This window comes from Anser brachyrhynchus (assembly GCF_964034855.1).
Source record: "Anser brachyrhynchus genome assembly, chromosome: 2".
Lineage (NCBI taxonomy): Eukaryota > Metazoa > Chordata > Aves > Anseriformes > Anatidae > Anser > Anser brachyrhynchus.
The window spans coordinates 25,237,849-25,254,457 of record NC_137695.1 but is presented as its reverse complement, the minus strand read 5'-3'; the positions used below and the strand labels follow the sequence as shown (position 1 = coordinate 25,254,457).

Sequence of the window (16,609 nt, the reverse complement as noted above, 5' to 3'; positions counted from 1 at the left end):
AACCTTTGGCTTGGTAGAACGCAGAAGACATAGAGGGACAACGTGCAGGAGTGTCCAAGGGACGCAATGGAATTGTAGAGCACAGATCCAAAGATACTCTACACTAAAAGCAAGAAACACAAAACTTGGTTAATCCTTATAGTTGTTATGCTGTGGGACAAAAAAAATCATGCTTTATGTATGGTTCTACAGCCTGTCAGAAGGAACAGCAGCACCAAAACAGAATTAAACCATTCCTGATGCAAAAAGGTGTCAACAACATCCTTAAGTTACCCTTAACTGGAGAATGATTGGATTTTGTTTTGGAGTGCTTTGAGCTTGTTCTGTTGTTGGGCGATTAGGAATGCTGCTTCCATGATCCACTGAAAAGCACTTCTGGCTTTTATTTCAATAATCTAAGTGAGATTTCAAAAGAAAAAGAGCTGCATGCCAAATTAGAAGCGGCTTCCACTGGAACTGGCTGCTTACCAGCAACTTTTGTGACTAACTGTCTTCTGTGATGTAAAAGCTGTATGATTTTCATCTTCCTCTGGCCCTTAATGCTATACGTTTCTTCAGAGTTAGAATCAATTCCCTAACTTAGGTGTGATCCTCTCAGCCTTCCTTCCAAATGCCTCCTTTGACCCCATTTTTCCAAAAAGACTATCCACACAGAATGATCTTCCCAGGTGATTGTGAGATTCTTTTTATATTGGTTTTAAACAAATGCCAGATGAAATAATAAGCATGAAACTACCGAGGATTGGGTTCATCTTCACCATTTAAACATGCAACTTCGTATTTCTGCACACAGACTGTTATCTTCATATCAGCTTGTAAATCACCTTGCAGTGTATGACATCTAGTGTTGACATTATTTATGTGGCAAAAATGATGACATTACACAATTACTAATGGGCCTTCTAGCAGTTCTATTCTTTTTCTTTCTTAAAGACTATGAATGTAAGACAGAGATTGTCTCATCTTCCTCTCTCGCTTCCTCCCTCCAGAAAAACCCTTTCAATCTGTACATTGCTTGATCTTTAATGATACCAACAGAAGACACTTTTTATTCTTCTTAAATGTCTCAATGAAATAATTTTATTTAAATTGAAAAATATATAATTTTTAAAAATTGATTCATCTACAGTTTTTATATATAATGTCACTGAATATGTTAGCTGGATATTGCATTTAGCTGTAAGAGCTAACTATTTCTGACAGATTTCAGTTTATCGGAAACTGCAAGTCTCCCGGCCACTATTCCTGTACCTACTGAGTCAGTAGATCTCTCTGCTGAGGAAGCCACTTGTGCCTCCAGCTCCAGGGTGAGGTTAAGCCATTTGACACAATGAATGATTCAGCAGGTACCAATCAACACGACAGTCACAAACTCTACCTGGTAACAAAGTCAGTTGAAATAAAGATTCAGTCCTCCTGACTGATAAGGACCAAAGCTATGCTTTATTCCTTTACAACTCAAATATAATTTTACTTTGCCTGTGGTCAAATAGTCACAGGGTTCTGCTAAGGAGAACAGACAACACAGAATAAAAGATCTTTAACAGCATACTGCATTGATGTATCTCATCTTTCCAATCACAAACATTGAGATCTGATTTTTGCAGTATCTGATTTTCAAGGAAAGGAAAAGGACAATGCAGGAAATAGATGGCAATTTTAATAACAACATTTGAACAGTCTTTAAACATGTGCAGGAAACAGCACCGCAACCCAAGGTTTCTGGTATTATAAAGGCTGCAGAAAAACCTAGTAGCAAGGAGAAACAACAACTAAGCACACTCAACAGTAGAACCTGTAACAAGCACCACACGTATTCAACATACTAAGATTAAAATAATCAGAAATCAGACAGGAAAAGGTCTTTTTTTAAGAGCCAGAAACATAGCAGCTGACTAGCATTTGAGCTTTACTTGTAGGCCAGACTACTATTAATATAAAGTCTGCCTGCTGTTGTGTATGGATTTTTGTGTTTTGGATGCAGGATGAGAACAATGCTGGTAACACACTGATGTAGTTGTTGCTGGCAGTGCTCACCCAGAGCTAAGGCCTCTCCTACTCCAAGCGCTGCCTGGCCAGTGAGGGGCTGGGGGTGCACCGGGAGCTGGGAGGGGACACAGCTGGGACAGCTGGCCCAGGCTGCCCAAAGGGGTGTCCCACCCACCCCACGGGGCGTCAGGCTCGGCAATAACAGTTGGGGAGAGGAGGAGGAGTTGGGGGGACGTTTGGAGCAATGGCACTTGTCTTCCCAAGAAACCGTTGTGCGTGATGGGCCCTGCTTTCCTGGGAGCGACTGACACCTGCCTGCCGATAGGAGGGAGCAAGCAAACTCCTTGCTTTGCTTTGCTTGCACACGCAGCTTCTGCTTTACCTCATAAATTGTATCTCAGCCCATGATTTCTTGCACTTTTACCTTCCCCGTTCTCTCCCCCATCCCACCTGGGGAGAGCAAGCGAGCGGCCGTGTGGTGCTGAGCTGCCTGCCGGGTTAGGCCACAGCACCTCTCCATTTGAGAAGTCGTGCTCTGAAATACAGGCTGCACAGACCTCCCTCCAACGTATCCAAAACTAGTTTTCAACATGACTGCAAAAGGAGTAACAACCAACAAAAACTGGCATGGGAAGTCCCGAATGTGCTGTAAACAATGCAATGCTCCCTCCGATGTCAACAGATTTTCTGTCAACTTTATCCTATGCAGCATATTGGTGGTCTCAACAGACTTTCTCTGATGACATTATAATTGCCTAGAACAGTCCTTATTGAAATCTCTTAAGTAGCTATAAAAGCTAGATTAGTTAAGACAAGGCTGTAGCATGCATTGACCTGAAATACCCAAAGCTGCACATTTATTTAACATATCAGGAAATTGCAGCTGAGAATCCACTGCTATTTGATCTGCTCTAATTCTACTGCAGTGAAAAATACTTCCCAAATCCTAGCACTGAAACAAGAAATACTTCCTATAGCCAGGTCCTGGACACATCTACCAATGTTTCTCTCCAGCTTGTTTAGTTAAGCATTAAATGTAAGAGTTCCTTTACCATTATCACTCTTAGGCAGGCGTCAAGTGTTAAAAAAAAAAAGTGACTTCTTTCCAGTTTCAGGATTCACCCCAATTTCCACACTCTTTTGTAACGGGAAATCTTTACTTTTGCTGTTCTAGAAAAAATCAGCTTCACAAGCCCTTTCTGTCCTCCCACAGCCTCATGTTTCTGCCACCTTCTCTCCCCTCCATCTTCAGCCCAGGACCAGCAGTAACTGCTACAAACAAGCCGCTTTGGGCTTGGATACTCACAAAGTGCTCAGATGTAGCAGTATGGAGGGTATGTTGAAAAAACATCTGTCATGGATTCAAAAAGCTTCCAAGTAAAACTACAACACCGAAAGTCACACCACAACATACCTTGCAGAATTACAGGTTGTCTAAGAAGGTTTTTCCTTTCAACCATGAGTAGTTTCCTCATGATTTCTAGGCATCTGTCTCAGCCACCCCGTGGAAAAACCTATGCTGATGTCTTATTTCAGGACTGGTTCACCACCAGCCAGACACTGGTGGATACCTTTCCAAACTGATAGCAGTTCTTTGAAGCTGAGCAGTCAGGTGATCCCAAATGTACCTTGGGTTTGGGGGAAAAAAGCCTGAGGGCATCTGAGGTACTTGATCATCCAAAGACTGAATTTTCTAAAGAAAATAAATCCCCTGTGTGCTCTTGCTCTGTAATATTTTTATACCCATTTACTAAATGAAATTTAAACTATCCTCTCGAACAGGAATCTTCTGTCAAGACTTTCATTCATAGGGGATTGTGATAAATGTTAATGTAGAATAGGATCAATTTGTCTGTCGTACAAAGCTCTCAAAATCAATCTGAGTATTACGCATCTTTTATTACTTCTTGACGTTTCTGATGGTTATGTAACCTTTTATTTTACTTCCCCAAGTCTTACCTATCATTCATGGAAGACTACCTGTTTATTAGCTTGCAATGAACACAATCTGAATAGTGAGATCAATACAATTTTGTAACACAGATGACATTTCTGATCCAGATCTATTAACAGCCAAGGCAAACTTCTCTGAAAGTCAATGCTGAATTCAAGTACCAACAGCTGATGTCCATAGACTGTAACAGAAAATCACTTAGTAAATGACACTCGAATTGTTCCCATGATATTTACAATACAGTCCAAGAAAGTAAACTTGAAACTTTTAGTTCTTTGCTTCCAAAATGGAAAGCAACCTTTTTTTTTTTTTTTTTTTTTTTTCTGGAGAGACTTTCTGGCAGCTCAAGAGAGGCAAGGTGCTGTGGCTCCATGTCCCTGGGTCCAGCCAGTGGAGAGGCTGAGTGTATACCCCCAGCAGGCACACACACAACCTTACATGTGCAATATGGTACGTGGCGGTCCACATGGACAGAAACACTCAGCATGCACATGACCACAAGCGGCAACTGTTGGCCCTCGTTCTGTTCCGCTCTCTAGGTGAGCAGGCTGAAAGGTCCAAAAGTGGGAAAAATATACATCTAAAGTCAGGACAGACAGCAGCGATCAGGCACAGGGCATGGCCAAATACATGGACCAGCCACCTGTTTACACATCCTGACTGGGCAGAGAAAGTGCGACAGCTCTCGGCCACTGGGAACTGCTGAACTACACAGCTTCTGGCAACTTCAAGCAGCACTTCGAACGTTCTCGTTCGTGCTAATTAGCCACGAGCAGCAGATTTTGGTTTTTAAACATTAAAAGCTTGGTAAAACAAAGTGATCTGTGAGGTAAACATTATATCGGGCTGCAGACTGAACAAAAGTTACATATTAACTGAATGCCTTACTATTTTCCATCTTTTATTTCAACATTTCTAATATATCAGAGCTTTCTGTGATACTCATGAGAAATTATCACAGATACAGTCTGAGTATTTTAATACATTCTTGCTGAATCTTGGAAAGAGAAAAGAAATTGGTGGCAAATTTTCAAAGTTATATCAATATGTGTGAGGCTACAGTTTGATTATACACTAAATACAGTTTCTGGACTGTAAAAGCTGGATGAAAAGCACAACAGCTGGATGACTCAGATTGCTGACCTGGTGTAAAACAACTAAGTGGTTCAAAATGGTTGAGAAATTTTTGTCTGCGTAAGTTTCTGCCTGGAGAGTTCATAATGGATTATATAAGGTTTGATCAGATCAGGAGTTTTGCTTCATGACCCTTTAACATCTTCTCCAGTTTCTTTGTCTTCTCCTCCGAGATGACTATACCAGGTTGTCCTCAGCTCCCTTTCATTGCAAACTCAGTGCCCGTGCTTTCACTGAGTCTTTGGGCAGTCGCCAATAGCCATACAACAGGGATTTTGTCCCTTTGTTTTAGTATTGGGCAACAGACCTGTCAGGTTATTGCTGAACATCCCAGAACATCTCTCTTAATATATTGTGTTATTCAAAAGGTGTACTGACAACTGCATCTCATTACTCTATTTTGAGAAATTTTCACCTAATGAATGTGGACATGTTTGTTCATATCTACCTACAATAATACAAATATCAGCCTATGAAGAAAAACTGAACGGTATGGTACACAAAATACTGTCTAGAGTTTGAACTACAAGTCACTGTCGCTACGGGTTCACAAATATTTAAAACATTCCATAAAGAAATATATATACAACATTACAGTATTATGGGCATCCCATAATTGCAAATCTCTGTCAAAACACATACAGACTAAAGTTTAATTATTTTTAGATACTGTACCTCAGCTGTAAATCAAAGCATTCATTTCAATATTCAATTTATTTAATCTCTACCATATCCAGGACTTTCTGTATCAAAGGGAGGAGGCTTAACTGGGAATCACTTGTGGCCTTTCTACTATCAACTTTGCAAACAGGTACAGTATAAGTATGATATTTATTCACCCTTACTATTTCTTTCAGATAGAAAGGCAAAATTGTTCTCTAGTACGCATCACTAATGGGTTTTGAACAAAGCCATTACAAAGACAGATGAAAAGTGGTAAAAAAAAAAAATCAACAAATTACTCAGCAAAAGTGACAATTCCAAAAGTCCAGGTTTTCATTAGCAGATTCTAGCAAATACGGTTACTTTCACCATTTACTAGCAAAAAACGTTTTGCAAATCATGGTCACAAACTACAAAAAGGAATGATTCTTTTGATTATTTGTTTGTAACATGCACAAAATAAAACTGCATTGTCCTGTGAGACTTAGATTCTAAAGGTCCCATGTAGCTAGTAGTAAATGTCATTTCTAAATTACTAATTATTTTTAATGTAAAGCAGTTATTCTAGATCTCATCATAATGGCGAAATATGAATTAACTAATGGACTGCTCAGCAGACAGTAATTATGACTCCATATCTTTCCATTTATGCAAACAATTTCATGTTTCCTTTCAAAGAGACTGTCTTTTCTTAAACTGAGAGAAACAACCTGTAAATTGCAGAGAAAGAAAATCACAGAAAATGTAAATAAAATCTGAATGCTATTTTAAATTAGGTTTATTTAAAAAACTGGGGAAAAAGGAACATTTTGGCATGTTAGGAAATAAAAAAATGATTCAGTGGTGAAACAAAAACATCGGTTAAATGGGGGAGAAGAGAAAAACGTAGCAAAAAATCAAGGTAGATGAGAAGTTATAAAGTATAACAAATTATTAGATGAATCTAAAACACTGAGGAAAAAAATATGGTGTCAGGCCTGGTTAGTAGCTAGCCGAGTTCCTCAGCATATGAGAGACAACACAAACTTGAATACCACAGGCCCAGTAGTAGATATAAACACAGAAATAAAAAGAATATTGACAGTAGTACAGTTCAGTATATACTTATATTCTATTTCCTAATATAAATAAGAGGCTATTTATGAAATTCTCTCTAACTCATTACCTACTGAAGAAGAGGTTTAGCAATGTCTACTTGGAATTAGATTCATGAAACACTAGACCGGAACAGCTTGTACCTGTGATCTCTGGACATGGATAAGATGTCTAACTCTTTGATGTTAATCTTTAATTGATCTTAGAGCACTGGCAAAAATACAGAAGAATGGAAGTAGCTAACATTAGGGATTGCTGTATGTGTGAACTGCAACAGTAATAAATTTATTCATTATCATGATATTCATGTTTGTTGCTATTATCCAAAATGGAAGAATAAAAGCTGCCTGTTTATTCTTTAACACGAGAATAAACATACTGTCCCATCTGGAAGTCTATCCAATCAGTACGGTATCAATTAGGTATGATACAAACAGATCATTTTAAAACAGGAAAACACATCAAGAACGGTGGAATAGTCATTATTTTTTTTAAAAAAAACCCAACAACCGTGGTGTTCAGGAAGCAAACTAAAACTGTCCAAGATTAATGAAGAAGGAACAAATACACCAAAAATAAAATTAACACCTGTTATAGCAGCCTGGGATTATAGACTAACGTGCATGTTTTCTATTACTATTTGAAAATGTTACAAATTCTGTCTGCAACACACATACATATGTACATATATATACACACACGTAAGATATTTATAACTCGGCTAAATCTCTTGTATTTCTTAGATCAGTTATTAATACAAAAATAAAACACTGAATTATACTCACCCCAGGATACGGTTCATTCCATGCCTAGCAGCATAATGTAGTGGAGTATTGTGCTGGTAAGTTTCTCCATAAGAAGTATTTGGGTCAAGAGTTTCTTTTAGTTGAGGGTTGCTCTCATATATTTGGCAGGCCAGATTTTCATCTCCATTTATAAGAGCTTTGCGGAATTTGGTAGTTGTATTTCCCATGTTGCTATTCTAGCTATCAATGGCACTTTTTCCTTTCCCCTTCATCCGCTTGCGAGGTTCTGTAACATGCTTCACAGCCTAAAAAGACAAGCAGTATTTCAGTTATTCTGTAAAGCACCCTTTGCTAGATGAATTCACCTGAAACTACAGCACTGTGAGCGTGCACATGAAGATTACTTAGGGCCTGTAAATTCTGCTCGTTAATTGATGAAGTCCTTATAGATAGACATACACGAATTCCCAATTCTTCATGGATTATTTCCCTGTTAAATATTTTAACTACATAGACTCTTGAAACATACAGAAAATAAAAAGATGGTCAATATCCATCTGTATTAGCAGACAAGGATGAATTTCCATGAAAGAGAAGTCAATTAGAGATTAGAACAGATTTCAAATCATAGCAGAAACAAAGTCAAATCCTTAAACAAGGAGGTAAAATTCTTCAAAAGTATGCACGAAATCAGACCTGAGTTAACTGTTACTTAAAGAACATCAAGTAAAAATGTGCTTGAAGTACCTACGCACATGTTGGTGGGTGTAAGCAGCAGGTTTTTGCGCCAGCAAGACCGGTACACACAAGCACAGGATTTATTATCATAAAATCATTATGGCCCCATCTTAACAGTACTGCTAAGCAGATTCTTAAAAATGTTAACCCTGTTTGAAAAATGACGCTTACAGACCAACAGTGGATGGGTCCATACAACGCCAGGCATTATAATGGCACCAGCCAACTGCACCTTACAAGAACTTCAGAGAACTGCCAGCTGCCCTGTTCCCCTGCCTCTCACCTTTATCTGATGTAGGGGACCAGCAGGTAGAGTTATAGGAAGCCTGGGCAGCCAGAGCATCCCAGCTCAGCTCAGCTCATGAGATGGGACAGCAGAGGCTCACCAGGTCGTGCAGTCTGAAAGAGCACACTGTGTTTTGTGTCAGAGGGACAGAGGGGGGACTCAGCACCAGGCTGCAGCTGGTAGCACAGTGAACCTTCCAGGAGGTCTCTTTTGAGCACGAGTCACCCCATGCACGCTGCTCCGTGCCAGATCCTTCCCCCCACAACACGCCCTCTGGGATCCAAATATGCCAGGCACAGCAGGTTAGGAAACTGAAATTGATTGTGTTTGGTACCTACAATCAGGCAGGGCAGGAGCCTCTATGTGCCCAGTACCTTACGTTCTGCTGGTTGGGACCATCTCAGACTTCCCTATTTGCTCTCCAGCACAGTTACTGGTGCCCAGACCACCTTGTAGACATAACAAGCAGAGGAATGCAAGGAGTCTGCTGTTGCAGAAAGTCTCAGAGAATCAGGATGTATATATCATCCACATGAAAAAGATTTGGGGAAACTCTGGGGAACGGCTGCAATGCACTTTTGTTCCCACAGAGCAATCCTTTCATGAGCTGCTTCGGCTTACTGTGAACCTGCAAGTCACATTAATTGCAAGAGTAACAACGTGCAGGACTGAGCATGCTTGCACACTGTTACTTTTCATCCCAGTCTTCCTACAGCTTTGCTCACGCCCCATTCTGCATGGGATGCTGCTGGCTGGACCCTGGGCCATCCCCTCTCTGCAGCCCCACTCACAGGTCATTTGGTGAAGAGGAGGGAAAACTTTTCATCCTGGTATCACCAGTGCACGTCCCTCAGTTTGAGCCACTCTAGAAGGAGCACAGTGCCCTTGGCGGCCTCCACTTTCATCCCCTTTTCCTTCAAAACTGTGGCGAAGCAATCCTTTTTTTGGAGTTATGTCCTACTGCTTGATGCCACTGTGGGACGAGAGATCTGCTAAGCCAGCTAACTCAGCACGCTGAGCGCAGCGCCTCTGTCCTCCCCTGCCAGAGCCAAGCAACTGCGTTAATCAGCTGCACGCTTCTCATAATAACAGAGAAGTAGGTACCCCAAAAGCAGATGCACACCCTGTTATAAACACAAACCAAAGCCCAGATTCTTGAATTCTGCAGCATTTTGTGTCTTTTTGTTGTCCCTGTATTTTAAGATATAAGCATGCCCCGATACTATGTTCATACTCTTTAAGAAGGCTCCTGCATGTTCACATTACCACGTCACAGCCTTCAGCGCTTTAGATTAATGTGCTTCCAGACATACCAATAGCTGCATTAGTGTAAATATTCAATAGCTGTAGGCTTTAATGAAATAGTGTGCAAAACCATGAAAACATCTTTACCCTTTTCAATAAACCAGCAGTTCATATTTCTCTCTACATAAAACAAAATAAATAATGTCTAATACCTTCAGCAGCTGGGATCTCAAAAATAACTTGAAAGAATGACTTTCAGTCAAGCAGTCAAGTTTGTTAATAAGAAAAGTTTACGCTATTATATTATCCATTAATCCCCTATCCACCACCAATAGCTCTTGAGGCCATAAACAAAATGAGACAAGAACAAATGCCTGAAAGATATCACATTACTCAAATCTTCATGAAAATCAATAATGCAGATCCCACTAGTGCCCTCAATGACCAAAAAAGCACAAAAACTTCTCCCATCATCTGAAATTAGAAGGTAAGAGCATCAATTGCTGCGCACTTATTTCTGGCAATTAGCACATGGCCAGCTTGCGTCAGCTGCAGCACACCTCCTGCCCCACACATTAAACAAACCTGGCGATGGCTGAGAGGGGGTGCTAGGAGCCTAAGGAGATCAGATGGTGCCCTCGGGGATACCTGAGAAGAAGATGGGGCAGGGGGATTCTGCTGAGAAGCTGAAGCAGAATTCTGTGTATTTAGGCAGAGGTCTGTGAACGCATGGGAGAACTGAGGGTCTGTGGAGGGTGGCTCTAGAGAAATTAAGAGCTCAAGTTAGTGCAGTGCAGAACCTGTAAATTTCATTAGTTCCACTGCACGCTGAATGACCTATTTATTTTTTGATAGAGTATGGATATATTAGATGGTAGCACAGTGTTCAGGAATGAATAATAAAAGAAGTAAGCGCATTGCCCAAAATATTATGTACATTACCATAACATCTGGGAGTTTTAGGAACATGCAGCATGTACTGCAAAACAGTGACATCTGCTTCCCTAAAAAAAAACCCTACATACAGCCTATGTGCACAATAAAGGGCTATACACGATACAGACATGATACAGCAAGGTGAATGAAGAAAAACAGTAAAATACTGCTCTACATAACACTCTCCAAATCTTCAGATTCTCAAAGGAAAGGGAGAATTTTAAGTAGGATTATAAAGCAGAGCAACGATGTGGCTTTGAACAGACGCAAGTGCAACTTCTATAACTAAGAATCAGCATAGAGGTATTGAAAATTTAGCAAATGGCTAATTGAACTATAATCATCACGTTATCAAAAGAAAATGAAGGAATGGGGATAGTCCAGGAAAGCACTTCAGGTGAAGGCAAACAGCTTGTATTTGATGTGATAGCAAGAAATCAATCTCTGGAAGAAAGCAAGGAGAGAAGTGACGGGGTCAAAACTAATCTAGGAAACAATTTCCTATTTAAAATACAGGATGCTATAAATTGTGCTAACGCCTTTCACCTTCACACAGCATCCATAAGGCGATTCATCTTTCTCACTCTTAGCCTATTATGCCTCAGTAATTCGGTGGGTCACACTGCAGTTTTCTTTTCTGGATTAGCCATTGCCCGTGCCAGGAGAAATGCAGAAAGACGGGTGAAGCTGCCTCTGCACATTGCCCTAACAGCGGGCTCCCAGCACCTTGGGAAGTCCAGAAGAAACCAAGACCCGACAGCTGCTGCCTCCCTCAAGCTGCCGGGGCTGCCGAGTGCCCTGCTGTAAAACGTCCGAGGTCTGCCGGTTGTGTCGTCTGACAGGTCTACCAGAGACTAAAGAAGCCTACTTCAACTGAAGGAGAAAAAAGACAAAATGTGAGCTGTTGCAACAAATTTCTGGATCTGACAATGGCTGAGAGGGGCAGGCTGCCTTCTTTGTGTTTTTCTTTTTCTTTTTTTTTTTTTTTTTTCATTCCATTAAGGGCTTCCCATCCATTAGGTGCTCTCCGAGGACAGTGAGCTAACAAGGCCGGTGCTGGAACCAGGCAGTGATTCATCAGAGAGGAGACTTGGTTTGCTCTTTCAACCCTCCGTTTCGTGCGTCTGAAGGTGACGGGCATATGACACACACATTTCCTCTTTAAAGAGAAAGAGAAGATGGGCCTGGAAGGTCCAGCCAGGCCACAGCCGCAGGGACTTGGGGGCTCCCACGGGCTGAATACTGGGGTGGCTGACGCTGCCTCAGCAGCTGCCAGGCTGCTATTGCTGGAGTCTGCTGTCAGTGTCACTGTTCTTGCTTTGGTGCTTACATAAACTTTTAGGCTATTTTCTTAATGTGACGTGTTATAAAAACATTGCAGAATAACAAAAAGGACAACAGGAAAATGGCAGTCTTCAAATATTTCATCTGAATAAAATGGGACTCGAAGAGAATTTTACAAGACAAAGACGAGATATTTGTTTGGTAGGCAGACCTATTTGCAAATTTTCAAGTTCTGTGATAACAAAAGGGCTGTATCATAGCCATTATTGTAACCTTGTAATATTTATTACAACAACAAATATCACTACGACCTTTTATACCAAAGAATACAGGAAAAACAGTTAGCAAACACAGCATTTAGTATCCCCCTACTATTTCAGAATTTCAAACATCAGCAATCACACTCATTCAAACTTAGCGACTGTCTTTACTACTCTACCATTCCCCAATAAAAGTTCCAGGTTAACCATAAAGCCAAAATACTGTTTGCACAAACCGCCTTAAAGTCAAAGGAAAGATTCCCATAAACTCCGTCAGGAGCATCACAGTTCTCTGCTTTGGCAATAAGCAGTAAAACTTCTACGGACTTATTAGCAACACCGCTAAAAGCAGCACTTTGATATCACAGCTCTATAAATATTTAACAAAGAGATGGATACTCCCACAGGAGCCTGAAGACGAAGCACAAGATGAAAAAAGAGTGAATACCGAAAGACTTGGGTAGATCAAGGTACAAATGAGATTTTGAGAGCAGTCGCACCAGCTTCCCAATTGCTATTGATTTTTTCATGGGTATCATCATAGATGTGAGTTTGAAGAAGGACGACTGTAATGGCTTAAAAGGATTTTAGAAATAGTCCTCCCTTGAAGTAGTGCCACGGTGCTTGCTAAAAATTTGTAACAAATGGTAAAATATCATACAAGAGGGACCAGACAACTATTTTTGAAGCCTCCTATTTCTAACACTCATTTTGGAATCATGTATTCAGCACGAGTCTTTCATGAGATGACATACCTCCCTACATTTACATTTGAATTGCTTTAATACTGAAGCAAAATTTCTCGCTGAATGTAGCACTAGCATGTGATCGTACAGCAGCCGTTTCCTATCTTGGGAGATAGGAAAAGGAAAGGGAGACATACTGTACTACACAGTACTGCTCAGTAAATCTAAAGAAAACGTTATATATTTCTTGCACAAAAAAAAATCTTTTATCTATATGATGAGCAAAGATCATCAATAGAACCAATCATCATTTGCAACTGTTACTTTGCAGTGTAACACTTCTTAATTCCAAAAAGTTTGAATACAATTTGTTGATTCAAAAAAGAGTATTTCTTACTCAAAAAAAGTATTTTTTCATGTAAACTGTAAGAAAATTATTGTGGAATGAATAGTAAGCCAAGCTGAAAGAAAAAAGACATTACGTAGCCTCTAACAATTATATCTTAACACTATCAAAATGAAGTTTTGATATTGGTATATAATGTGGTTTTTATACCCTTGCAAAGACAACTGCTAACAAATTGCCTACACAAAAAGGAGAAAGAAAAAAGATATCAAAACAACCTTTTTTCCAAAAGTACCTTGCTTTTGTTGAAAATATAAAATATTTTACTGCATTCTAAATGCATCTTCTGTTCTAAGCACAGTTAGCTCAAAAGGTAACTATTTTATTTGCTTTGGATACTGCAGTTAAACAGTTCATTTTTATAAGGTGAGTTTATAAAATATTTACTGCAGAGTCTGTCCTGCATTACAAATCATAATTAATTGCAGAAGGGAATCATGCGCAGCTTCATGTTTTAGGAGAAAAGCCTACTAACCTGGTACGTTTAGGAATGTTGCGCCATGATGAATTACAATCTTCACTACTGGGATGGACTAACACAAATGAAGCAAGTCAAAAGTTATGTTCCGTAATTCTCAGAATACTAAGTCCTCTCAAACAAGAAAAAGCCCTGTTGATTTCTTCTATTCGTTCCTGGCCCTATCCTCTGTCCATGAAGTAAAGAGAACAACAGTGCCAAAATACATTCACTTTATCAAGAGGACAGAATTTAAAAAAAAGCACGCAAACATGGATACTTACTTTAGTATAGCTGGCAGATATGTCTATAATTAAGATATAGTAGAAAATGTTAGATTAAAGCTAATTTTTACTAGTTTCTAGTAAAGATGTAAGATTTACCAAACTTGAATTACTAAGCAAAAATTTCTCTTGCTGGACATCTGCTTCTGGAGGAATATTTCTGCACAATTAAGTAACAAGTATGCTAGCAAAGCCTAAGAATCAAGTTATGGAAAAGGGGTAGTTTTTTGAATCTTTTTAAGCTAATACAACTTACTTTCTTGTTGTGGTGGTGGTGTTTTTTTTTAATTGCTTTTGTTTGTTTTGTTATTCTTGTCATTTTTTAAATTGAAATAAGATATATTCTAAGGTTTGTGCCAAAAGATCTGAAGTCATCACCATGAAATAATGAAAGCATCTCATCCACTTTAAGCCTTCTGAATGGAGCTTGACATTGTCAAATTCAGTGTTATGTTTTACACGTCCAAGTAGAGACCAAAAAATGAAACTAAAATACCAATGTAGAGAATTATACACAAATATAGCATTGGTTAGCCTTAGTAGAAAAATAACCAATATACATTCTTTTTGTTTCAAACACTAAGGTTGAAAAGTGGCATTAATGTTGAGAATTTACTTGGATAAAATATAGTGCAGGGTTGTGGAGGAATTATTTCCTCATTATATGTTTGTAGGATAGAGAGTCTACCAACCCATGTTACAATCTTCTGCTGGCTAACGTGCCCACAACTAGAAGGCTTAAAGCTATTGCTAAACTCAGTAATTTGAGACTTTGGCTTACTGACTCAGGCACAAAGACTTTGATCCAGGTGGAGGATTTCCTTTCTTACACACTACTTTTGCCTGCCTCCAACTCCAGTTTGCAGAGAAAACAGACTTTTAAGCATGGCTCTGGTTTCCTCTGCCTTGATACACTGACAGTGATGCCATAGGGACAGATGCAGCAGACTAGAAGCAGTCATCAGTTCATGATAAAAAAATAAAAATAAAAACGACAATCTAGTGGCATAACTTAAAACGTGCAGCTGTTTGTATACAACCTTTTCTTTTCTTTTCTTTTTTTAAGGGAACAGCAATTCAGTATAATGGAACAAAAGACTTAACCATTCTGTAGCTGTGCACTGAAGTACGCAATAGTCTAACGTGCAATTGCAGATTATTTCATATTCATTTCAGGGCACTATGTCTTTAGAAAGTTATTTAAAAAACAACAATAAAATCTGCAAAGTTCCCTGAAGTCCAGATAAAATTTTGGAGTCGTTCCCAGCGCAACATTCTGTCAAGGCCTTAATAATCTGATTTAATTTGCTGTAGCTTTAGTTACTGATACAAGAGATATGTTCTCCTTTATGGCCTTTTCAGGCTCCAGTCATAAAATACAGCAGAACTCTTTTCAGGCTAGCTTTCCACTCCTCAGATTAAACAGACTAACCAAACCTTAAATAATATAAAATACCTGCTTCTCACATAATACTGACACTACTGCCCTAAGACCTCCTCTATCTGCGTCAGAAGGTGAAGAAGCATAGCAAGAAAGGCTTGACTTCTTTTTTTTAAGAGTAAGACAAGCTGCATGCAGACGTGCTTGATAGCTGTGGCATTGTAATCTCGAGCACACTTTAGTATAAAAAACTCACTACAGACTGCCCAACCTACTAAAATATCTGAAAACACATGTAAGATACTGTTAGCTGAATAAATGTCTACAGAAGTGACTTCTCTGCCACAGGTCAGTGCAGGTAACACCAGTTTCGCATCAAGCACTGGACCCAAGCACTAGATGCCAAAGTGAACAAATATCACCCAGCCTCCTGTGTAAAGAAGCACGGGCAGCCGTGACTCACCCAACAGTCAGCATCGGTGATAAACTGAAGAATAAGAACCGGAGACTGGCAGCTTCCTTTAGCAGTGCCATTTCTTTCACATTGGCAGCACGAGAACCCCATCCTGGGTCATGCTTTGCTGCTGCATTTCTCCTTAATCACATACGCTGTGGCTGCTGCGCCAGCTGGGATTTGCAAAAAGGACTCAAATACATTTTATTTAACTGTAAGGTAAGCAATGACCCAGCTCGGTTCAGTTAGAGATGAATGTCTGTCACCTCCAACAGACAAAAAGTACAGGGTAAAACGACCGCTGAGAGTGACAAGGTAAAGGTTTACAGGGGAATGGACGGGTGGAACGGACACGGTGGCATTGTCAGCAGCAAAAAGCCCAAAGAAACGTGTGGATTCCTATCAGGCTGACCTGCTTAGAAAAACTGAGGATAAAGAAAACCAGTTCTGGGCAATTGTGCCAGGAAAAGGAGCAGGAACGAAGACAGCAACACAAAATTGGCTATAGAAAAACCTACAGGGAACTTGATTAACCAGCCTAAATGGGGTGCAATGTGCCTTGACCCTGCCTTGACGGAGTTCAGGATGTATTTTTCAACTATGCTTGCTCA

The 16,609-nt window shown here is 39.8% G+C and overlaps 1 protein-coding gene across 4 annotated transcripts in view; it reads right to left on the bottom strand.

Moving 5' to 3' along the window:
* The window catches only part of ANKIB1 (ankyrin repeat and IBR domain containing 1), a 95,683-nt gene that overhangs the window by 57,408 nt on the left and 21,666 nt on the right, over nt 1-16,609 (bottom strand). For all 4 annotated transcript variants that reach the window (XM_080582549.1, XM_080582548.1, XM_080582547.1 and 1 more), the window contains one exon: nt 7,621-7,886. In XM_080582549.1, the coding sequence (XP_080438675.1) occupies nt 7,621-7,808 (188 nt within the window). In that variant the 5' untranslated portion in view covers nt 7,809-7,886. The remainder of the gene's footprint in view (nt 1-7,620; nt 7,887-16,609) is intronic.